The following is a 25,335-nucleotide window of genomic DNA, read 5'->3' on the forward strand; positions in this document are numbered from 1 at the left end:
CAGACTTTGTTGAGACTTTGTTGAAGCTGACTTTGAACATGAAATCTTGCTTCTACTTCTTTAGTTCTGGGACTGTAGGCATGTTCTACTAGTCTAGTCAGGGTTTGACATTTTCATTAAAATCATTAGTTTCATGGAAGAGCTCTATAGGGCCAAATGAAACACTCTACCCAGTCTGTTCCTTACCTCAATACGTCAAGCAGCAAATTAAGTCAGTGCCTGGAAGTGTTTTGTGCATTTTAAGGTGTGCTGTTTGGCCTTTTCCTATGGGCATCAATCATCACATGAGAGACTGGGGCGGATAGTAGGTATCCCATCTCTAGTAGGATAGGTCTTGCTTGTAACTTTTTTTAAATCATATTTTACATTTACTTTATATGAAAACTAATATTTGTGACATAAAATAAAGTCCTTAAAAATTCATAAACTTATATTTTCTTTGTTTACATTTTATTTTTTTATTGTTTTGCTTACATTAATTTTTTCTTTTTGTTTTTTATTGGATATTTTCAAACATAACATTTACATTTCAAATGTTATCCCCTTTCCCAGTTTCCCCCTAAGAAACCCCCGACCCACCCCTCTCCCCCTGCTTCTCTGAGGGTGTTCCCCCACCCACCCACTCCCGCAGCCTCCCTGCCCTGGCATTCCCCTACACTGGGGCACCAAACTTTCACAGAACCAAGGACTTCTCCTCCCATAGATGCCCAACAAGGCCATCCTCTGCTACATATGCGGCTGGAGCCATGGGTCCCTCCATGTGTACTCTTTGGTTGGTGGTTTAGTCCCTGGGAGCTCTGGGAGAAGGGGTGTCTGGTTGGTTGATATTGTTGTTCTTCCTATGGGGTTGCAAAACCCTTAAGTTCCTTCAATACTTTCTCTATCTCCTCATCAGGGATCCCATGCTCAGTCTGCATCTGTATTTGTCAGGCACTGGCAGAGCCTCTCAGGAGACAACTATATCAGGCTCCTGTCAGCAAGCACTTCTTGGCATCCACAGTAGTGTCTGGGTTTGGTAACAGTGCATGCGATGGAGCCCTAAGTGGGGCAGTCTCTGGATGGCCTTTCCTTCAGTCTCTGCTCCACACTTTGTCTCTGTATTTCCTCCTGTGAGTATTTTGTTCCCCCTTCTAAGAAGGACCAAACCATCCACACTTTGGTCTTCCTTCTTCTTGAGCTTCATGTAGTCTGTGAATTGAAAAAAAAAAGTTTTTTATTTATTATTTTTATTTACATGTATGTGTATGTGAATATATACCATTGCAAGCCCAAGAAGGCCTGAAGAGGGCATCAGGTTCCTTGGAGCTGTAGTTAAAGGTGTTGCCAGGTGCTGGGAAACAAACTCAGATCCTATTCAAGAGTAGCAAATGCGGGCTGGAGAGATGGCTCAGCGGTTAAGAGCGCTGACTGCTCTTCCAAAGGTCCTGAGTTCAAATCCCAGCAACCACATGGTGGCTCACAACCATCTGTAATGAGATCTGATGGCCTCTCTGGTGTATCTGAAGACAGCTATAGTGTACTTAGACATAATAAATAAATAAATCTTTTTTAAAAAAGAGTGGCAAATGCTTTTAACCTCTGAGACATCTCTTCGGCCCTGCTTATAACTTTTTATGACCGAGGACCCTTTACCATCAGTGTTGGGTAGACATAGTTCTGTTCCTGCCAGGGTAGGACCCTCATGGTTGGAAAGTGAAGGCTGCACATGACTGAGCAAGTGTGCCTGTCATTTCCGCCCCCCCCCCCCCCCAGCAACACCGCACCTCACACTCCTGCCTCTCACATCTGAGGGATTCATGTTTGCACGTGGTTTCTTTTGTTGGAGATGTTGGGTCCCATGACCTCACTGCCTGGCTTGAATACACTTGCTGTCTCTGTTTGGGTGTGTGGGCACCGACTGGAGACTCCAGTGTAACGGTTTTCCTCAGTTTTGGCGTGGAGTTAAACTCCTCTTGTTCTATTGGGTCTGTGGTTTAAAGTGACACTCACAGAAAGGTCAGACACCTTATTGGCTGGCAAAGACAGGCCCTTCAGCTGCCACCCTCCATTCTTTGGAGTCATGGATATATTTGCACTGTTCACAGTGTCCTGAGAGTTTGAGTGGAAAATTTCACAGGTCCTTGTCAGCTCTCAACTTTAGTCCCAGCACTCAAGAAACAGAAGCAGGGGAATCTCTCTGAGTTCAAGACTAGCCTGGTCTACATAGTGAATTCCGGGACAGCCAGGATGGCATAGAGAGACCCTACCCTGTCTCACAAAATAAACAACCAACAAAATCCCGAAGTATCTTAAAGTAAATGAGTTGTGGATAAAGCAGGTACCAGAGAATTTGTAGGGGAAGAAAAGCCACTGAAGTTTATGATTCTTCTATATCATCAGAATAGTGTGGTAGCATCCACCCCAAGCAAGTCCATGTCTCCCCAAACCTTCGACCCTTTCTTATACTAATTTGGCATCTTGTCCTTGTGATAGCAAGGTGCTTCTCTATCTAATGTTACTGGTTTTAGCTACTTTGTGGGTTCTTCTTTCTTCTCCCCTTTTCCTTCCACCCTTTAAATCCCCTAGCACTAGATAAGAAGGAAAAAGGATAGAGAGGAAAGGAAAGAGACCCCTGAATAAAGTCAAGGGTTGGAACGGGGAGCAATATCTACTTCCTGCTGATTAGGGGTATTGAGTTTCTTGGGGCAAATTTGATCTTCACCATCAGGATATCTAATTTCTTCTTGTTTTTTCTTTGTGCATGACTACTTAACAAACAGTGACCAGCAACAACTATCAGCTCCCACCTCTCCTCTCAGGGCCCAACATCCATAGACCCTTTGAAAATTACCCACAATTCCAGGCATCACACAATTGCAGCAACTATCTGCAGCTGACAAAATCATAATTCTGCTAGAGCACGAGGCAAATCACAGGCAGCTGCTGAAGTCAGTCAGAAGCAGCTCCATGCACCCACACCTGGGATTAAAATGAAAGCACATTACTGTGTGTGTGTGTGTGTGTGTGTGTGTGTGTGTGTTTTAAAGAAATCAAAATTCTCACTGCAGTACCACAACACAGGTTCTTCTTGTCATTTGCAGGGGTGTGTCTCATGAGCAGGTCACCAGGGTAGTTGTCTATCCTCCTCTCCATAGAGATGTAGGTAGCTGAGCTTGTTGTCAGATTACTATATAATACCACTCCCAGGTGCCCAGTGCAATAAGTTTTCAGTTCCAAAACACAGTTGTCAAAAGCCACTAGAAGCAGATGAGCAGCTGCCATAATTCTGCTTTGATGAAGTTGGCATGACATCCACAAATGTCCTTTTGCTGTTGAGAAACCTAAATCAGTCCTGTCAAATCTCTTGGGCTTTGAGAAACTGCCTGTCCTGTGCATCCCCATGACATACGGACCTCCAAAAGATCATCTCTTTACCCTTTCAGTTACAACGGACTCTTCTCCTAAATAAAAATGTATCCCTTTTCTTACCACAAAAACTACGAACATACTGCTGACTTTACGTTTCCGATAGGATGATAATACATTAGTAATTTTCAGCTTATGTTGAAATTATTTTAGAAATGCAAACCTGGGCTGGCGAGATGGCTCAGTGGTTAAGAGCGCCGACTGCTCTTCCGAAGGTCCCGAGTTCAGTCCCAGCAACCACATGGTGGCTCACAACCATCCGTAATGAAATCTGATGCCCTCTTCTGGAGTATCTGAGGACAGCTACAGTGTACTTACATATAATAAATAAATAAATCTTTAAAAATCCTTAATTCATATTTATCCCCCTTCCCCCCTTCTCCCTTGCTCTTTTCTTTCTGTGCTAGAGATGGAACCCAGGTTTTTACACATACTAATCATCTACTACTAAGTCCTATCTCCAGCCCTAAGAATCTATTATGGGGGATGGAAAGACGGCTCAGCAGTTAAGAGTAGACAGTATTCTTTTACAAGACCCAAGTTTGCTGGGCAGTGGTGGCTCATGCCTTTAATCCCAGCACTTGGGAGGCAGAGGCAACCGGGTCTCTGAGTTTGAGGCCAGTTTGGTCTAAATCGTGAGTTTCAGGCCAGCCAAAGCTACATAGTGAGGTCATGTCTAAAGTAAATAGATAAATAATGAAACATACACTTCCTGGTTTGAATGTAGGGTACTTAAAGTTTCTGATGTCCCCTGTCACTTGACTGTCACTTGCTGTGGACTATAGGCATCAGCTGATACTAATTTAGGTGATTTCTTCCATTTGAAATAAGCTTTGATTCCTCCTTCAACATGAGTTAATCTGAGAGAGGTAAAGCCGAATGTGAAGAATAAAGCCACACCTCAACCAAAACATGAGGGTTGGTATCTGGAAGTGACACCTGCCCTCAGGGCTCTGGTGAACTCGGGGTGTTGACTTGTTCAGTCTGTGAACACACGCTCCCTATGGCCAGTCCTGAGTACAGGTCACTACCTTCTTGGTTACCTGTTGGGAAATTTGGCATTCATGCCAGTGTGGTAGGGCTGATGCACAGTAGGAACACTTGAAACAGATAAGATAGGATAAGGAAGGTCTTCTTGTTCAAAGCCGTTCCCTTAGAACCTGCCCAGGGGCCTGCTGGAGTTTATTCCTGAGCATGAGGAGATAGTTTTCTGCGATGTCAGTGGGAACTTAGGCTGGCAAATTTGGACTCTGCAGATGCACCTGTACTGCCATCAGCAGAAGGAAGACAGACGAGGGTGGGACAGTCTACGTACACTCTCAGGTCAGATGAGAAGAAAGCTGGGAACCTTACTGTGAGTGAGGGGCAGGAGTTGGGAAAGGGATCTGAGGAAAGGGAAGGGTTTCCTGTTTTATTCTCCCAGCCTGTGAGATGAGATGGAACACAGAGTTACTGATTCCCCCCTGGGGATGTTTGGCAGGTTATTTCAGGTGGTGGCTTGGGGAGGGTACAGTGATGAAGCACATTTCAGTTAGTCAAGAAGAGATGGTGCTGGGCCTGGTGGTGCATACCTGTGATCCTAGCTCTCAGGAGGCAGACGCTGGAGGACCTGAGAATTTAACCTCGAAATATATGGTGATACTCTAAAAAAAGGGCCTAGCGCACTTGTTTTAGCAGCATGAGAATAATACAGAGATTAGTATGGCCTCTGTATAAGGATGACATACAAATCTGTGAATTGTTCCATATTTAGAGGGTAAAAAAAAAAAAAGGCTGGAGTTATAGCTCTGCAATAAATAAAATACTTCCAAAGCATATATGAAGCCCTGGGGTCAGTCTCCAACAATACCAGAATGAAAAGATAAAATAAGTCCCTGTCCTCCCTAGAGGGACAGGAACTTATTGCATGGTAGCCCCTCTCATAGGAAGCTGCTGAGAGGATTCCATCTAGTGTAACTCCTTTCTAAGAGTTTGTCATTTCAAGTGAGCACAGCCATTTGCTGATCTGGTGGGGATGTGGAGTGTTTAAAGGGGGCAAATGAGGCTGTGTAATGGCTTTGCCCTTTTCAGGCAGTCTTAGGGGTTGGATTTACCCTTAAATAATTCAAGTGTCAAAATTCTGACCACCCCCAGCACCTCAGAATGTAACCGCCTTTGGGAATATTATTGTTGTAGATATAATTAATGAAGATGAGGTCATTTGGGGAGGCTCTGGGTTCCACTAGGAGGGGTGTCCTTACAGAAAGAGGAAATTTGGACCCAGAGAGCACACAGGTAGAGATGGAATGATGTTGCCACAAGCCACAGAACACCAGAGTTGGCCAGCAGCACCCAAGGCTGGGAACAAAGCAACAGGGGTTGATTTTTTTTTTTTAATCCAGACTTTAGTGTGGCAGCCTGGGTTACAGCAGCCACAGTGGATATAGTGTGACAAATGGTAAGAGTGACTGAGTCAGGAGAGTCACCGTGTATTCCATGGTTCTTGTTGTAGGCCTGTCTTTGTTGAAGGGCAAACTAGAATATAATTGCTTTTTCTATGTTCCTTGGACTCTGGAAGCCCCTGATGAGCTGAGCTGTGGTCAAGCCCAGCCCAGGGGATGGACAGTGAATAGCCATAAGCAGAACCTCTGCAGCTGTATAAATCCAGAAATTTGGAAAATTTTTGGGTCTAATTCTGTGTTTGTCTGCTGTGAATTCTTGCTCTGTATGGGGTTGGGGTTGGGGTTTATTTTTATTTATTTATTATTTTATTTTGGTTTTGGTTTTTCAAGATAAGGTTTCTTCATATAGCCCTGGCTGTCCTGGAACTCCCTCTGTAGACCAGGCTGGCTTCAAACTCAGAGATCCATCTGCCTCTGCCTTCTGAGTCTTGTGATTAAAGGCATGCACCAGTACTGCTTGGCTTTATTTTAAAGTATGTTTCATCAAATGAGAGGGATGGAGACTGCAGGCTAGATTGTTGAACCTAGTTTTTCAGTTTGGGTGAGAAAACAACTTTGTCTACTATGGGTAGCTTTATTTTATCTGAATATTTTAGCTGTTGTATGCAGAAATCTGTCTTGAACTTCAAGTCCATTATGGTTCTAGAAGTTCTTCAGATGTCTTGCCCAGGGACAGGGCTGGTGCCCACCTGCCATTTTCATGACCTCATACTTCCTTAACACATCTGTGCTGCAGAGCCTGTGATGATGATGGCTGCTGTCAGCATTTGTCTCCACTCTGTCCTGGCTTGGCAACCTGGGTGCTGGGTGGGTGCTGACCCTCTGCATGTCCATGGCTGCCATTTACCTTGACTCATTTCACAGCAAATGGTTTTATGTGTGGGTAACTGTTCTCTTCTTCTCCCCACAGAGTCTATAGAAGACACAGCAGCAAGACTCCCAGATGAACAACCGAAAGGAAGATATGGAAATCACTTCTCACTACCGGCATCTGCTTCGAGAGCTCAATGAGCAGAGGCAGCACGGAGTCCTCTGTGATGCGTGCGTCGTGGTGGAGGGCAAGGTCTTCAAGGCACATAAGAACGTCTTGCTTGGGAGCAGCCGCTACTTTAAGACGCTCTACTGCCAGGTACAGAAGACATCTGACCAGGCCACCGTCACTCACTTGGACATTGTTACAGCCCAGGGCTTCAAGGCCATTATTGACTTCATGTACTCTGCCCACCTGGCTCTCACCAGTAGGAATGTCATCGAGGTGATGTCAGCTGCCAGCTTCCTACAGATGACTGACATTGTGCAGGCCTGCCATGATTTCATCAAGGCTGCACTGGACATCAGCATAAAGTCAGATGCCTCAGATGAACTCTCAGAATTTGAGATTGGCACCCCAGCCAGCAACAGTACAGAGGCATTGATCTCAGCTGTGATGGCTGGAAGGAGTATCTCCCCATGGTTGGCTCGGAGAACAAGTCCTGCCAATTCTTCTGGAGACTCTGCCATTGCCAGCTGTCATGAAGGAGGAAGCAGCTATGGGAAGGAGGACCAGGAACCCAAAGCTGATGGCCCTGATGATGTTTCTTCACAGTCTTTGTGGCCTGGAGATGTAGGCTATGGTTCTCTGCGCATCAAGGAAGAACAGATTTCACCATCACATTATGGAGGGAGTGAGCTTCCATCTTCCAAGGACACTGCAATACAGAATTCTTTATCAGAACAGGGTTCTGGGGATGGCTGGCAGCCCACAGGCCGGAGGAAGAATCGGAAAAACAAAGAGACTGTCCGACACATCACCCAGCAGGTGGAGGAGGACAGTCAGGCTGGCTCTCCAGTACCTTCATTCCTACCCACACCGGGATGGCCTTTCAGCAGCCGAGACTCAAGTAAGCCTTTCTTGCGACAGGCTGGGTGTAGGCAGCCCAAGTCACTGTGCTGATAACCTCATGGATGTTGGTGAAGTGGCACATTCCCATGTTCACACTAGTGGCGTCCTATAATCACATTTATTTATTTATTTATTTATTTATATTTTTGTTTTTTTCCAAGACAAGGTTTCTCTGTATAGCCCTGGCTATCCTGGAACTCACTCTGTATACCAGGCTGGCCTCAAGCTCAGAGATCCACTTGCCTCTGCCTCCTAAATTCTGGAATTAAAGGTGTGTGCTGCCACCGCCCATGGTCACCTTCTAACGCCATGAATTAGTATGACTGCAGGGAACATGCTCTGCATAACTCAAAGGCTAAGATGACTTTGGGTCCCTAACAATCCTGGTGTATCCTTCACATCAGTACAGCTCTAGCATGCAGAAGCTGCCTGCAGGGAGCTTCCATGAAACCAACAAGATAAGCTATGGTAGGATCTGTCGCTGAACAGTAGGGAGTCAGTTGAGCAAGCTCGTCCATTTTGAGTTGGCTGCTTTTCTTCATGCATTGGACCTTTCCTTGGTATGGCCAGAGCCACTCAGAGTCAGACTAGAGGGGGTCTCAGCTCTGTTCCCCACCCCAGACTTTGGCTTGGCTCTTGTAGTACTTGGTCTTCAGTTTCTTGCTGCCTCAAACTGGGATGTTGTAACTGAAAACAGCTTTACACTGAGGGAGGAATGTGTCTCATGTCACAAGTTGTCACAAGCACGTTTTACTCTTGCTGAGGACTACAGTTCAATTCCTCGCATCCATGTCTGGCAGCTCACAAACACCTGTAACTCTAGCTTCAGAGAGGTCTGATGTATCTGGCTTCCGTGAACATCTATGCATATACCACCACCCGTATACTTAGATTTTGAAAACTTTTTTTTTCTTTTGGTGAAGATTTATTTGTTTTATTTTATGTGTGTGGGTATTTTACCTGCATGCACAGATACATGTACCACACGTTCCTGATGAAATGAATCTCCTGTAACTGGAGCTACAGACAGTTGTGAGCTGCCATGTGGGTGCTAGGAATTGAACCCAGGTCCTCCAGAGGAGTGGCAAGTACTCTTAACTGCTGAGCTGTCTCTCCAGCCCAGACTTTTATCATTTATTTTATTTTTAATTACATGTGCATGAGGGGGAATGGGGATTATATGTGAACATGACTCCAGGTATCCGCTGAGGCCAAAAGGAGATGTGAGCTGCTCAACATGGATGTTGGGAGTCAAACATGGGTCCTCTACAAGAACAGTATACTTTAACCATCTCTCCAGCTCCCTCCTCCTTGTAAATATTTTAAACTGAGCACTTCACTGGCATTAAGTATATTCATGTTGTACTCTTCTATCCTTCTCTAGAACTTAAAAAAAATTTTAGATTTATTTATTTTGTATGTTTTTATTTCATTTGTTTGTTTTTATTTTTTGCTTCTTGAGACAGGGTTTCTCTGTGTAACACCCCTGACTGTCCTGGAACTCACTCTGTAAACCAGGCTGGTGCCAGACTCACAGAGATCTGCCTGCTTCCTCCTCCCAAGTGCTGGGATTAAAAAAGGCTTGCGCCACTATTGCCCAGCTTTGTATAAATATTTTGCCAGCACTGAATGTGTGTGCACCATGTGTGTGCTTGGTGTTGGTGGAGGTCAACAAAGGGCATCATATACGCTGGAATTGGAGTTGTGAACCATGGGAATCAATGGGTGTGAACCACGGTGTGGGTACTGAGAATGAAAACTCTGTATCCATCAGCCAGTACTGTGTAGCCTGTGCTGGAAGGCCTCTCTGCTTTGACATTCTGTTGCTCTTACTCATTCAAATTCCCAGGGCTGATTAAGGAGGCCAAGAGTACAAAGTCTCTTATCTTACAAGCTGGACAAACTGAGTGTGATCCTTGAGACCTCCATGAAGATGGAAGGAGAGGGAGAACCAGCTTCTCAAAGGTGTTCTGTGATCTCTGCATGGGCACATGCCTGTGCATATGTTCACACATACACAAGTACATGCCATACAAACTATTTTGGAAGACTTTTAATTTTTATTCTGTATGTATGAATGTTTTACCTGCATGTGTGTATGTGCATCATATGCATGCTTAGGGCTCACTAAGGTCAGAGGTCAGAAGAGGGTGCTGGATTACCTGATATTGGAGAAGGTGGTTGTGAGCCACCGTGTCAGGACTGGGAACTGAACCTGAGTCCTCTGTAAGAATAAGGTCCCTTAACTGCTGAACCATCTCTCTATATGTACTTCAATTTTATTTTTTAAAGTTCTTGTACTTCCAATACTGAGCTACAAAGTACAGAGCTAGAGCCAGACTCTGAAATGTTTGTAAAAGTTGGTTTTGCTCAGCATTGCTCCACCTTGGGCTGAGTCGTTTTCTTTGCTGGGTATCTTGAGGTTGGGAAGATACTGAGCAGAGTCCCTGGGCTGTACTGACAAGGTATCAGTGACATTTGTCACAGTTGTGACAGCCACAGATATCTCCTGACATGTACACATGTCTCCAAGTAGCCCCCATGCTCCCTAGGGATGGACTGAGCTGAATCAGAAGAATGTCAGTTATTTCCTGCAGGTTGTCCTTTGGAGAGGTGCTTAGGGCAGTAGACATGGATAGTGATGTCTGCCTACTGGATTTGCTTATAATCCTTAATCAGTTTTGACCCAAACTTGGTGAATGCTGAGACTTTTGGGGTCATTTAGAGGCTCAGGGATCTTGGGAGACATCCTCCACTTGTCTCAGAATACATGTGTGTGCCCAATGGGTTATCCTGCAAGTGACAATGCCGGGGGCACGTATGCCATGGGAGTCAGTGGTAAATTAGGAAGTGGAACAATTCCAGAGCCTGTGGGCTGGAGGTTTCAAATGCAGCCAGTGAGCAGAAGGTGTTTTCAGAATCCAACAAGTGATTTTGGCTGTATACTTTCCTTAGTCTTAAATCCTTGGGTTGCCAAGGCAACTGTGAACTGCCTTTGCTTGGGGATTCTGAAGGCAGAGATAAGGATGTGAGATGTAGGCTGCAGCGTGGGATGCTTCCTGCATGTCACGGTAATGTGTCATCCGTCGAGCCTCTGCCACCCTGGCTCTCAGATTAAGATTAGGAAACATACATCATGACACTTGATGGAGGTCAGTTTGTTTTCATTAAAGACTTAGAGATGGATATTTATAGTAGGAGAAAAGGCTCTGTTCTGAGGATACACATCAGACAGACAGACACATGACAGGTGCCATTTAGGACTCTGAGAGCAGTTGCTCAGCTGTGAAACCGTGAGGTAGGTCCTGACCACTTGCCACGTCCTCTCTGTGTGTCCTCATCCTGGTTCCTGGATCACTTAACTTTTACAAGTGATTTTCAAAACAAAACTGCATTAAAATGCGCAGGTCTGAAAAATCAGTGTTAGAACTGATTTTGTTCATGTGTTAGCTGGTGGAAACTGCCTTAAATAAGCATATCGTAAGTAGTACGTAGCCATGTGATGGACACAGGCAAGCCTTCTGGCTACATACTCATCGTTCTTCTCTGGAGCCTCCTAGGGTGGAACCTCCCCTGATCCATCTGCAAGAGAGGTCAGTGACGGTTCTCATGGTAGCTAGTGACTCGTCTACGAGGTGCAATAGTAACTAGCTCAGGCATGGTGAAGAAACATTCCAGGGCCTCCAGCTACGCTCCTTCCTAAAATATATCGCAAGCATCGGAATGCGAAGCTGTTTTAAAGTTAAACGTTTTGTTGAATTAATGTACTGGCCTTTGGGAAGATTGAACCTCCACATGTTGGGATTGATCAAGATCCCAGTGTAGCTCTAGCTGAAGATGAGGGATTTGGGGATGCAGTGTGACCACACTCAGTGGAACCTCCTTGCCTGGGGGATGGATGGCACGTGCTTTCAGGATGAGCCTCTTTCTATTCCTCTCCGGGTCAGATGCAGCCTACATTTCTCTTCCTATCTCATCCTAGCAGTGAATGGGAGCTAAAGGAAGGGTTCAACGCCTCCTAGACTATCATAGCCATCCTGGTCCACACAATGCAGATAGGAAGACTTACAGGATAAAAACCCTGTGAGCCTATCTCTGTTGCACATGTACAGATTTCGTGGTTGTTAGGAGTATGCCAGGCTGCCCTGGTGCTGACTAGGCTTGAACATTTACTATGCTGTTGATAAAGTCACTTTTTCATGCTGTTGTTTAGACAGCATAACAAATTTGATCATCTTTGTTTTTTTTTAATTTGTTCTTCTTTCATACATTACATCCCAACTGCAGTTTTCTTTCCCTTCACTCCTCTCTCATCCCCAGGTCCACTTCTCTTCTGTTTTCCTTCAGAATTGATCTTTGTAAAGAAAATACTCTGAGCCTGGTGTGGCTTTGAGGAGAAGGTGACGCCACCTGGGTCAACCCGCCCACATCCCACATTCCATAGCACTGATCTGGGCTTCACCTTTCTCCGCTTTCTCTGCTCATCATCTTGTCTGTGTGGTTTTCCTCTGAAATATGACTGACAGAACCTTCTGAAGTCAGTTCTGACTGGACCTTGTTATAGTGTTTAGGTGGCAGTTGGTGACCAGACAGGCAAAATCTTGCTCTTTTGGGGGTGGCTTTGTTGAAAGGAGGACCTGGCACTGAGGTGGAAAAGTTGGTCATACCCTCCTGCCAGTCCTGCCAATGCTCTTGCCACAGAACAGTAAGGAGGCAAGAACAAGAGGCAAGTGAAAGCATAGGTCAGAAACATGGAGTTTTATGGGAAGGGGTGTCCTGGCATTCATGAGTGCTTATGACAGGCTGAGCTCCAGGATCTACTTAGATTCTGATATACCCAGTCTATACAAAGCAACTTCATGAAGGGGGGCAGGTGGACTCCACCCCACAACCTTCCCCTTTGCATCTCTAAGCAGTCCTTAGCCAGAGCCTCCTGGGTCTCATTGCCCCTCCCTCTTCAGGCAGAGCTCTAATGGGAGTGTTTGTTTAGTCATGCTGTTTTCTAAAAAAAAATTGAGTTTACAGAGGGTGAACTCACAGACCGGCCTAAATGTTCTTTGAGATGAGGAGACTGTTGAGGCAAGTGTCCAGTAACCCAGGGGTATCTGGCAGAGCTGGTCGTGTATGGACCCTACCCGAAAAGCTCAAATAGTGCCTCCTGGACTGGTGGAATGTGTCACCTTGGCTGAGAAATGAAAAAACAGGACAGCTGTGTGGATCGATATGCTTTTGGGAACCCAGCAGCCACTTGTTGAAGAACTGGCATCCCAGACCCTGCAGGGATTTTCTGGTTTATTGCAGAGAAGACATGTTCTGGTATGATGCCAAGTTGGTGGGATAGTCACCTTGAGCTGAGCCGCACTTGTCTGTGGTGGTATTCGTTTGTTTTGCTTTGTTTCACTAGATATCTCACTCTGTAGCCCAGGCTGGCATTGAACTTATGACTCTCCTGCCTCCACAGCTCAAGAGCTGACATTAAAGGCACAGGCTTATAGTGGTGCTTTCTACTGTAATGTAGGTCTGTAGTTTGATCACCATGCTATACTCTAGGTGAAGAAGCATCATTGGCAAGGTTCCTACAGAGAGACACTGCCTTTTGGTCACATCCTGGGACATAGGTTCTCCTCTAGCGGCTCCTGTAAGACCCACCCACCCGGCTGGTCCTGTTTTCATATGAGCTTGGAGTTTTATTCTCTTTTTTTTAGAAGGCATAGGCTGTGCCACAAAAGTGCCATGCTGATGCTGGTGCCCAGTGAGCTGGCCTAGTGTAGCCAGTGATGCTTCATTCCATAACAGCACACCTCAAAATCAAGGAACTTACTTATGTTGACATGTTCAGGCTGACAGGTTTGCTTTTTTTCCAAGGCTCCACAATCTGTAATAATTCAGATTAAAACATGGATACATGAGTGAGAAATCAGTTGGTAAACTTATATCTAATGAATTTATTTATACTACTTTAAAAATTATTATTTTTTTTATTATTGTTGTTATGTGTGGTGGTGCACACACACCTTTAAAACTAGCACTCGGGAGGCAGAGGTTGGTTGATCTCTTGAGTCCAAGGCCACCTTGGTCTACAGAGTGAGTCCAGGACAGCCAGGGCTACAAAGAGAAACCCTGTCTCAAAACAAAACAAAACCTGATTATTGTGTTTTACGAGTATGGGTATTTTGTCTGATTCTTGGTCCTCTGAAAGAGCAGCCAGTACTCTTTTTTTTTTTTTTTTTTTTTTTGGTTTTTCGAGACAGGGTTTCTCTGTGTAGCCCTGGCTGTCCTGGAACTCACTTTGTAGACCAGGCTGGCCTCGAACTCAGAAATCCGCCTGCCTCTGCCTCCCGAGTGCTGGGATTAAAGGCATGCACCACCACGCCTGGCAAGCAGCCAGTACTCTTAACTCTGAGCCCTCTCCTCTCCAGCTCCTAGACTCTTTTTTTTTTTTGTTTTCGAGACAGGGTTTCTCTGTGTAGCCCTGGCTGTCCTGGAACTCACTTTGTAGACCAGGCTGGCCTCGAACTCAGAAATCCGCCTGCCTCTGCCTCCCAAGTGCTGGGATTAAAGGCGTGCGCCACCACGCCCGGCTTCCTAGACTCTTGATACAGGTTCATGAATTGACCCTCCTTCCTCAGCCTCTTGGGTGTTGGGATTGTAGGCTTAAATCCACTATGTCTGGTATAATTTCATGTGCTAATTTGAAAGCTTTCGTGTAACGGCTTTCTTCAAGGACTTTTAAGGTTCAGTGGCAGAGGTCCCAGAATTGATCCTTACTACCACAAGATAAAAGAAAATAGCAAACATAATGAAAGTCATTTAAAAAACTGAGGTTAGCACATGCTGGAATGGCTCACTGTCTAAAGGCACTTTTTGCTCTTGTGGAAGACTCAGGTTCAGTTCCTACCATCTACCTCATTCACAACGCCCTGCACCTCCAGTCCCACAGCATATAATGCCTTCTAGCCCCCACATGTACTGCATACACATCATATGGCAAGACACCCATGTATCTTAGATAAAAAGAAATCTTTTTTATTTGTTTTCATTTGTTTTTGAAGACAGGGTTTCTCTGTGTAGCTCCGACTATTCTGGAATTTACTCTGTCAACCAGGCCTGCCTCAGTCTCAGAGATCTGCCTCCTGAGTGCTGGGATCAAAGGCATGCGCCACACTGCCTGGCAAAAATAAATAAATCTTAGAGAAAAGAAAAACTGAGGTGTCAGATGTTGCACCCAGTGTCTTACCATGGGTATTTGTGAACACATATGTACTTGCTGCAAATAGGGCAGCAAGAGCAACCCAAGGTGATTCTATCAAAGCCAAATTTGGTGAACCAATGACTTCATCGGGCTTACTTACTTACATAGCCTGGGCAGGGGTGACCCCAAAAGAGCTACATCACCAAAAAGTCCTATTGCAGCTGGATGATGACCACGTGGATGGAGTCCCTCATTCAGTTAACCATTGACACTCCATGTGCTTTATCTTTTTTTTTTTTTTTTTGAGGCCACAAGACCACATAAGGAATCACATTTATCTGATAGAACGGTGCTTTCTTCTATGAGGAAACATCAGCAAGCCCAGTCTTGAGGTTCACTTTCAAGTATTCACAGCTGTGCCTAAGATAGTCATAGCTATTGGGTCATAAGGACAACCTTCTACAACAAATATTCAGCAGAAACACAGGAAGCTGCTAACCCTGCAGTTCACTGAGATGGCCAGCGCCTTCAGCCTGCAACCTGGGGCTCGCCTATCCCGGAGCTGATTCACATGGCTTGGCCTTTGTCCTGCCGGGGGCACTTTGCCAGGTCTGAGTTTCCACACGAGCTGTGGGCAGCTGTTCTCCAGTCAGAGCTTCACGCTCCTGGTGAGTTGACTCCTTCCCCATGAATGCAGGGCACTGAGATATGAACACATTACTAGACTGTTTGGATTGCCACAACTGGCACTTCAGGACCCCAGCCTTTGTATAATGTGCCACTATGTTTTGTGGCTTAAAGCAACACATTTGAGTTACCTGCAGCTCCAGGAGTCTTGCATGGTCAGCAGACAGTAGACAGATTTCTGCAGCCCTTGGTAATGGCCCACTCCATTCCTACCCTCCCTCCATTCTCATTCTTTAACTCTCTTGCTTCTTCCTTCTGCTACTAAGAATCTTGTGACTCCAGTTAAGGCCTGGGATGGTGTGCCTTCCTTTCCATCCTGCTGACTTCCTCAGAAGGTGACATAGTCACAGGCTCTGGGGATCAGACTGACATCATTTCAGGCTATTGTCAGCTTTTCCGTGGACACGTGTATTATGAGGCAGGCGAGCTCTTTGAAAACTACTATTACCTTTTGAGGTATAATACACATATTATAAACTGGAGCTTTAAAGTTTACAATTAGAACACTATTGTTTGTAACTCTAATATTCTATTAGAGAATTATTCACAATTAAGGAAAATTTGAAGCTAATATGGTGGCACACATCTGTAATCCCAAGCATTCCAGAGGCTGAGGCAGGGGGATTGTTTTGAATTTGTGGGTGGTCTGCCTTGTATAGTAAAACCCAGTTTCATATAATAATTTTTTTTAAAGCTGAGAAAATGAAATAGTGGGTTTATCTGTTGCTGAATCTCCCAATTAACATTTTGTTCTATTTTATTAAATGCCTTCCACTTGAGGATTAGAAGAGACAGCTCAATGGTTAAAGGCACAGAGGATCCAGGTTCAAGTTCCCAGCATCCACATGGTGGTTCACAATCATCTGTAACTCAAGTTCTAGGGAACTCAATGCCCCCTTCCTCACCTTTGCAAGCACAAGGCACATACATAACATGCAAGCAAACCACTCATGTGCGTAAAATAAATAAGTCTAAAAGTGTCTACTTATGTGAAATCCCACCTTATTTTTCAACATATTTTAAAGTGTCGCCAAATCTATTTGCCTCAAGCACCTGAGACAGCAATGGTGAAGGGCTCAGTCAGTCATGTTACATGTGAGCTTCAGTCAGCCCCCATATATAGCTTGATAAGGATGCTTATGGGTATGTTGACTCTTAGTAAGTTCACAGTAGCCTCTATAGGAAGTAATCTATTTACCTTGGAGTTATGTTTTGGAGAAAGTAGGGACAGTTCTTGTCACAGTTGGCTAAATGACATAAGTCTGGAAGCCAATGACAGAGATGCTATCCAAGTACCCACTTGTTTCTAGATCCATGGGTTAGCAAGTTAGATGCTATAGAGAAATACACTTCAAATTCTTTTTTTGTTTGTTTGGTTTTTTTTTGTTTTATCGAGACAGGGTTTCTCTGTGTAGCCCTGGCTGTCCTGGGACTCACTCTGTAGACCAGGCTGTCCTCGAACTCAGAAATTCACCTGCCTCTGCCTCCCAAGTGCTGGGATTAAAGGTGTGCGCCACCACCGCCCGGCACACTTCAAATTCTTATTAACCCCTAAGTGTTAAGTTGCTAAATACTGTTGGTCTGGAAGGATGATTTAGCAGCTAAGAGCACTTGTTGCTCTTATAGAGGACTTGGGTTTGATTCTTAACACCCAATGGATGTTCACAGTCATCTATATATAACTCCAGTTCCAGGGGAACTGATGCCCTCTCCTGACCTCTGTGGGCATCAAGCATAAATGTAGTATGCATATATACATACATGCAGGCAGAGAACACATACAAAATAAACAACATTTTATATATATATATATATATATATATATATATATATATATGTCTTATTGTTTTTCTTAAATCCTAGATCATCCAAAGTACATGCTAGCGTCCCACAGGTATTTGAATAATTTTTAGCTCTTTAAAACTGTGTCTTAGGGAACTCCAGACTCTTCCCTAGTGATGAATGGCTTTTCTTTTTCTTTTTTTATTAGATATTTTCTTTATTTACATTTCAAATTTTATCTCCTTTCCTCATTTCCCCTCCGAAAATTCCCCCTCCCCTCCCCCTCCCCCTGATGAATGGCTTTTCTATTGTGGAGTTTCCTTTCTGATACTGCTATTAAGCATTTCTTTTTGGATGTCAGCCGTGGTCTAGGAGGCCTTGAGCACACAGAAGCATTAATATTTTCTTTATTTCTAGTGTTTTCTTTCTATTCTGTGCATCTGGGGAAAGGGTCTGGGGGTCATTAGCACTTGTCTTCCAGGGGACTTCTCACTGAGGCCTCAGGGCTGTCTTCTCATTAGGACAGGAGCCTTCAGCAGGACGGTGGGCTTCGGTAACAGGATGGGCTCAGGTCACATGTGACATTTCCCCTCTCTTTACTTTCTCACATAAAGGAAAACAGATTCCCTTGTTGGTCACTACAGCTGTTCTAGCCAGAGTGCCTTAGGCCAGTTCACTTTTGAGAAACTGCCAACCTTTCACAGCATGATTCATGTTCTCAGTTATGCCAAGACTCCAGGTTCTCTGTCTCCTCAGTAATACTTGCTGTTTTCTGTTGGTTTGGTAGATGCTGTTCTCACAAGTGTGAAATCATTTTTCTTACAGTGCTGGGGATTGAACTCAGGGCCTTGAGTATGCTAGGCAAGCACTTGCCACAGTCATGCCTGACTTTTTATGTAAGGGCTAGGGATTCAAATTCAGAGCTGCATGCTTTAATGGGAGGTGTTCTTAACCCATTGGGCCATTGCCCCAAACCCTTTCTACATTTTTGATTTGCATTTCTCTGATGGCAAAGATGTTTGAATGTCATTTTGTGAGATTATTGGCCCTTTGTGTCTTTAGATAACTGTCTAGTCAGATCTGCTAGTTGTTTTTATTTACCTTTATTATTGAATTATAAGATATTTTAAAGTCTTGATCTATGTCTTATCAGCTGTATAACTTTGGGATGGAATGTGGTTCAATGGTGGAGTGCTTTTCTAGTATTCATAGGAATTAGATTCAGTTTCCAGCATCATGTAAACTAGGTGTGGCGGCAAATGCCTGCAGTGCCGGGACTTAGGTGAAGGGAGGAGAATCAGGAGTTCAAGGTCATCCTTGGCTGCAAAGTTAGAGGCTAACATAGCACACTGGAGACATCCTGTCTCACATATGTACAGGTAACTATGTGAGCTGTACATCTTCTTTCCAGTCTGTGGGTTGTCATCGAAGCATATCGGCTTCTATTTATTTATCTTGTATTTTGTTTTATTTTTGAGATAGAGCCTCATATATCCTAGGCTAGTCTCAAACTCACCATGTAGTTAAGAATGACCTTGAACTCTCTGGTCCTCCTGCCTCGTCCTCCTAAGTGTTGGAACTACGGGCATATGCCATCATACCTGGCACAAGGTTTATAATTGTGATAAAGCCCAATTTTTATGTTTTATTGCTAGTGCTTCTGATGTCTGACAACCCATCATCAAACCTGAGTTTTTTTTTTCTTCTAAGAGTTTTATAGTTTTAGCTCTAATGGTTATTGGTACATGTTGAATGCCCCCTATTTGAGAAGAAGAGATCCTGTAGCCCCAGAGCTGGGCCTTTGCCCCCCGCCCCCATTGGGAGTCATAGACCTTCTACCTTTGTTATGAGTGAAGCTCCCACTGGACTGTACATTTTTCTGTGCTGTGTGGCATGTTATAGATCTGGGCAGGTGGGATCAGTAGCACAGTATACAAGGCTTCATGTTGCTCTGGGCAAGTGCACAGTGCATAGGGTTGGATTGGATTGACGCTTTATTGCCCTTATTCTCCTGTCTTCATTCCCCAAATGACCTATGTGTACCTCCCTGTCCCTAGATGTGGACCTGACGGTCACTGAGGCCAGCAGCTTGGACAGCCGAGGCGAGAGAGCAGAGCTCTATGCTCACATCGATGAGGGCCTACTAGGAGGAGAAACCAGCTACTTGGGCCCACCCCTCACCCCAGAGAAGGAGGAAGCACTACACCAGGCTACTGCGGTGGCCAATCTTCGTGCTGCACTCATGAGTAAGAACAGTCTGCTGTCACTCAAGGCTGACGTGCTCGGTGATGATGGCTCACTTCTGTTCGAGTACCTGCCCAAAGGTGCCCACTCACTGTCTCGTAAGTGCAAGTTCTGGTGTGTCACTGTGTCTTCCTTTGATTTAAGCACCTCAGTTCAGCCCTTCAGACCCTGGTGTCACTGAGGATGAGGCTTGTAGCTAACCTGTCTGTCAGGCAGATTGCTGCGGGTTGCAGCCACCTTCCAACTCAAGGTCTTTCAGGAAGTAGATTGGCTTTGAGTCTTCTGGGACCAGCATACTTGCTTAACAGAACAAGAAGGGTGTTAGTATGTGGTTATTGGGCAGCGAGAGGGATCAGTGAGCATTTGTTGGAATGGTTTGTGCTCAAATTTGAAGCATCTAAACCTAAAATCCACCAAGCTTACAAATTCACACAATTAGTAAACTTAAAACCACAAGTTCCTTTTGAGCCAGTGGCAGGTCTGGTGCAAGGTGTCCAAGGGACAAGCACTGGCTCCCTCTACTGGTCCCTGTGCCCAGCCTTTGTGCTGGGATTTGTGTGTGGGAGACATGCAGAGAGCCACTGACCCAGGGGTGTGGAGCTTGCTTTGTTCTTGCTAGAAAGTGCCGGTGACATGTGCGTTTTAAAAAAGGAGTTGGATGCTACATTTAAGACCTTAGTGTGTCTAGCTGAAATACAGACCACAGACTGGCTATGCTGCAGCTGAAGAGCAGCTGCTATTAAGCAGCTGGCTCCCCCCAGCTGCCTTTTCCTGTGAGACAGGGGGCATTAGCATCTGCAGAGCTCATAGCCACAAGACAGGCTGCTTCCCTTGTCACAGTACATGCTGACTATAGCAGCCAACTATGTGATGCTGGGAGAGTAGTATGACTATCCTGGGTACCAATCTAGCCCCAGAACTTCCTGTTTGTTTGGTACTCAGCATGAGTGAGAAAATGACTTGATACTTTTCTCTCTGTGGGGGAGGAAGAGATACACCTCACACTGGGGAACATGAGGGGTATGCTATTCCAGGAAGCCTAAGTACATATATAATGGTGACTGGTCATCCTCCGGGCCGCTGAATTACAGGACAGTTTCCAGTCACCTTTGATGCTGGTTCTTTGGAGCATGTTTACAGTTTTGTTTCCATGTGCACTAACATATGATTGGGGTTTTGTATCGGTTTGAGGAATTATGCAGATTACTTATGGCAAATAAAGACCAAAGGTGGAAAATGATGTCTGCTCTCTTTATTTCCAAGTTCCCTATCAAGTGGCCATGAAGGCCAGCTGGGATTAGGCATACTTTCAGAAAACACTTTCAGGCCTTGCTTTCCATGTCTGAGAAGCAGGGGCGGGGCCAATTCATAGCTGTTATGATGTATTGAACAAACAGCATCTGAGAGTGTTGAACATGGCTTGGACAACCCAATGTGGGTGAATGTCTCAAGAACAAACTGTATTTATGGGTAGAGATTGTTGGATTCCTCAAGGTCCCAGAGTATTGGTACAGTTCATGGGGGTGGTTACAGGGGATTTGGAGCACCTGGAATTCACATGAACGGAGGATTTCTGAAATTCAGCAACTTTTGTGGGTAAAGTGGAACAGTAGAGGTGAGGCGAGATTATTCTCACTCTTCCTACATACTCATGAGACATGTATGTCCAGTGTACCGTAAACTCCCCGCTCAGGAGAGCCTGTGGTAAAAACTCCACTTTTGTTCCTTGGTTCCCCAGATACTGTTTGTCCTTGAGAATAATTTTGGAATGCAGGTTTTCTATCATTTCTGTATCTGGTAGCTTCACTTTGGCATGAGCTCTGTTCAAAAGAAATTTTAGCCTGTTTTTGCTGGGGACCTGCAGTAAACAGAGTCAGAGGGCGTGGCCAGCCCTAAGAGCCGACTTCACTTTCTATTTCAGGATCTTTGCTGTCTCTAGGTCTGACGTCAGAAAACCCTTCCTGTCCTGCTGTCTGAGTGACCCTGGTCTAGGCCCTCCTTGCTTTAAGAAGTGCTATAGCCAGCCGGGGGCGGTGATGGCGCACGCCTTTAATCCCAGCACTTGGGAGGCAGAGGCAGGCGGATTTCTGAGTTCGAGTCCAGCCGGGTCTACAAAGTGAGTTCCAGGACAGCCAGGGCTACACAGAGAAACCCTGTCTCGAAAAGACCAAAAAAAAAAAAAAAAAAGTGCTATAGCCAAGCCAGGGTAGTAGATGGCTGGGATGGGGCTATAAATGTGTATTTTCTTTCTTAAATCTCTCTTCTGGAATGAGGTACTTCTCAGTTTGTATTTCATAAGGCTTAGAGGTGGTACAGGGCAGCAAGGTAACCTTGTGAGCTTCTTTGAGGCTTAGCATATGTACCCCGGTACTTCTGCAGATTGCCAAGGCTTTTCCTGATCTGTCCTTAACAGGTGGAATCAGTTTTTGGGTTTGATGTTTTGTTATTTCAATGATGTTTTAAATTCCTTGTTTTTAATATCCTAAATATGTCTTCATATACATTTGTCCTTTTATTTTCTATGTATAGGGCAGAAGTTGACAGAATCTTTCTGGGTATAGAGGTAATCACCTGCATTCCCAGCATCGAGGAGGTTGAGGCAGAAGGGTAGTGAGTTTGAGTTAACCTAGGCTATATACTGAGATCCTGTTCTTTCTTAAAGTGGCAGGATTTGGGGTTTGAGCCTTGACAATGTGTGGTACAGGAAACATACCTGCTGGGCTGGTAGATGCTAAAGAGCAAGTAGGTTATTTTAAACATTATCTTCTAACCCTAAGTGAAGTCTGCCTCCTTCTGTGCTACATTAGAACGAAACACGGAAATATCCAGAAATAAATTCTTGTTTCCCAAAATGTGTGGTTTGTCTCACTGTAGCAAGAAACCACCATGCAGTGGTGTACAAGGCAGTGCCCCATGTCCCGTTCTATCAGCCAAGTGCACAGGTGTGGCCCGCCTGCCTGCCTGCCTGCTCGCCTAGCTCCACGCACCTGGGTAGAACAGAAGCAAGGACTATCAGTAGAATATGATTGAGGTCCATGTGTCTGTCTACGAAGTCATCTGTTGCTTTGGACACCAAGAGAAAAGAATCCGGCTCTTTTCTCCATCGCTTTGCAAACTTTCAGGACTTACGTGGTTGGCTGGCTGGACAGTGTGCTGGGCTGGGTTGTTATGAGTTTGGGAGAGGTGAGTGACTAACTTGGGTAGAAGGGGAGCCCTATTCCATAAACCTGCTTGTGTACTCTGACTAAGCACCCAGTTCACCTTCCAGTTCTAGAAATGAATGCATCCTTTGAGCTGCAGATGTCTTGAAGGATCTGAAGCCTCCTTTATAGGGATGTATAACCAGGAATGTCAAATATGTTTGAAAAGAAATACCTAGTGTTCGGTTGGATATGTTTCGATTCCCTTCATTGGGGGAGCTCAGGGGGCTCGTGCTTCAGCTCTAATGAGTTCCAGGGAGGCACCTGGGAAAGAAGATTACCCTTGTGACCAGGGAGTCAGGAGTCTGACTGTGCTGTGTCTGTCTGGACTTGGTTTTCTATTGGGATTCGGAACTACCACATGAGTTGCTGGCGGCAAGCTTTGTCCAGGCGGGGCTGAGACTTCCACTGTAGGACCCGAAGGACACAAGTCCTGGTGAATGTGGAAGGTTGTTGGAGAAAGGTGACAATTTAGCTCCTTGATGTGGTTTGGTAGCAGCTTTGTGGTACAGGACATGAAGCATAGGTGCCTAGCTATGACCTGACTGTCTGCTCACACATTGATATAGATCTGGTCTGGTCATGGCAATTTTGTATGGAATTCAATAGTATTTAAAGATTTTATTATTGTTATTTTGTATTTTATTTGTATTGTTATTTTGTTTTATTGTTATTTGTTATTTTGGATTGACCCTAGGCCTTGCCCATGGTAGACCAGTGCTCTGCCACTGAGATACTCTCCAGTTATTTTTTTGATTTTGAGACAAAGTCCGAATTTTGATAAATTGACCAATTGGCTGTGTAACTCAGACAGATCTCAAGTCTCCTGTCACATTCTTTTGAATGCTATGATTACAGTCCTGTCTAGTTATGTTGCAGATTTTTCTCTTATTGTTTTTGGGGAGCAGGGTCTCATGTAGCCCAGACTGGCTTCAAGCTTGATATGTAGCTGAGGCTAACCTTGAACTGCTGACCCTTCTATCTCTGCCTCCCAAGTTCTAGGATACAGGAATGTGTATCATCAAACCCTGCACTTGCTGGTTTTTAAATATATACTTAATTTTTATGTGTGCCTTGTGCTTACAGAGGCCAGAAGAAGGTGCTAGATCCCTTTGGAGCTAGAGCTACACCTGATATAGGTGCTGGGAACTGAACTCAGGTCTTCTGGAAGAGAAACATACACCCTTGACTGATGAGCCATCTATCTCTACAGCCTCTCTTACAGTTTTGTTTCTAAATGAATGTAATATGAGTACACTGTTACTCTCTTCAGACACACCAGAAGAGGGCATCAGATCCCATTACAGATGGTTTTGGCCACTACGTGGTTGCTGGGAATTGAACTCAGGATCTCTGGAAGAGCATCAATGTTCTTAACGGCTGAGCCATCTCTCCAGCCCACTGTGCTACTATTTTATAACTTGTGGGTGCTCATTGAGCTGTCTGAGGCCTTGATACCTTTATTTCCTTCTGTTGTACCTGAAGAAATACTGTAACAGCTTGAGTCCATGATTTACAAGAGCAAATAAGACTAGCTGGCCTTAGGAGTCTATGACACCAGACTCTGCCACCGTCTTCACTATCTTTGATGACCCCAAAGTGCTAAACAAAGTGCACACTGATAGATGGTCCCCTGAGAACTGCATAGCACAGTTAAGTCCTGTGTGAATTTTCTATGTTCCTTTCAGGTCCTAAGGGCTTAGGTATCTACCTTAAAAACCTACCCACTGTTGAAGTTGGCACTGAAGCTGGCATACTACTGGACTGTGGACATACTTCTTTCTGTGGCCACAGGCCCCACAGGGCAGAGGCCCAGGAACCTATCTACAGAGAACAAAGGCAGCTTGTTTTGGCTTACAGATTGTTAGAGAATATTTCCTTATGGTGTTGAAACAAGCATTCCAGTACAGTAATCTAATTCTAGATTCACCTGGAATTTTTAGTTCATTTGACAAGCTATATGTTCAGCTGGAAACAGACTGGAACATCTTAGCGTTCTCGTCAGGAGTTTGGTTCTCAGAGGGTAGATGCTGTAAGTTACAGCTTTCTGTGCTACTTCCTCTGTTGGACTCATTTACTTTTAGAAAGAGACCCACCCCAGACAAATCATAAGCAAGGATCCATGCTATTGGAATTGGCTGGTTTGGGGGGACGTTCCCCAAAACATCTCCCACCAACCCTGGCATTATGCACTAGCCAGCTGCACTTTGAGGACATTGACAGTGCTTATGAGATGCCCATGGGGAACACTGGAGTAGAGTGTAACATTTTTACATTATATACTCAGAACTCCAGACAGAGCTCAGGGAGCCAGCACTGCTGCCCTAGTCCAGGTAAGATGTAAGGGGCCACCAGCACACCTGGACAGCCTAAGGCCAATAGTGTATCCTGGGACTTGTCCAGTGAGAAAAGTGTAGAATGAGGACTTGGAACAGCCTCACATAAGGGTCTTAAGAGCCCTCTTGCTAAGGCTAGAGAGATGGCTCAGTGGTTAAGAGCACT

The 25,335-nt window shown here is 44.9% G+C and overlaps 1 protein-coding gene and 1 non-coding gene across 3 annotated transcripts in view; both read left to right on the forward strand.

Annotated features, from left to right (window-relative positions):
* Positions 1-25,335, forward strand: part of Zbtb46 (zinc finger and BTB domain containing 46) — a 73,969-nt gene that overhangs the window by 27,886 nt on the left and 20,748 nt on the right. For both annotated transcript variants that reach the window (XM_021154225.3, XM_085831468.1), the window contains exons 2-3: positions 6,757-7,726; positions 19,447-19,731. In XM_021154225.3, coding sequence (XP_021009884.2) covers positions 6,790-7,726; positions 19,447-19,731 — 1,222 coding nt within the window. In that variant the 5' untranslated portion in view covers positions 6,757-6,789. The remainder of the gene's footprint in view (positions 1-6,756; positions 7,727-19,446; positions 19,732-25,335) is intronic.
* LOC115030429 (U6 spliceosomal RNA) lies at positions 5,056-5,158 on the forward strand. The gene has a single exon (XR_003836032.1). It is a non-coding gene; the product is annotated as a U6 spliceosomal RNA (small nuclear RNA).

This window comes from Mus caroli, unplaced genomic scaffold, assembly GCF_978045245.1.
Source record: "Mus caroli unplaced genomic scaffold, Mus_caroli_1 scaffold_2, whole genome shotgun sequence".
Classification (NCBI taxonomy): domain Eukaryota; kingdom Metazoa; phylum Chordata; class Mammalia; order Rodentia; family Muridae; genus Mus; species Mus caroli.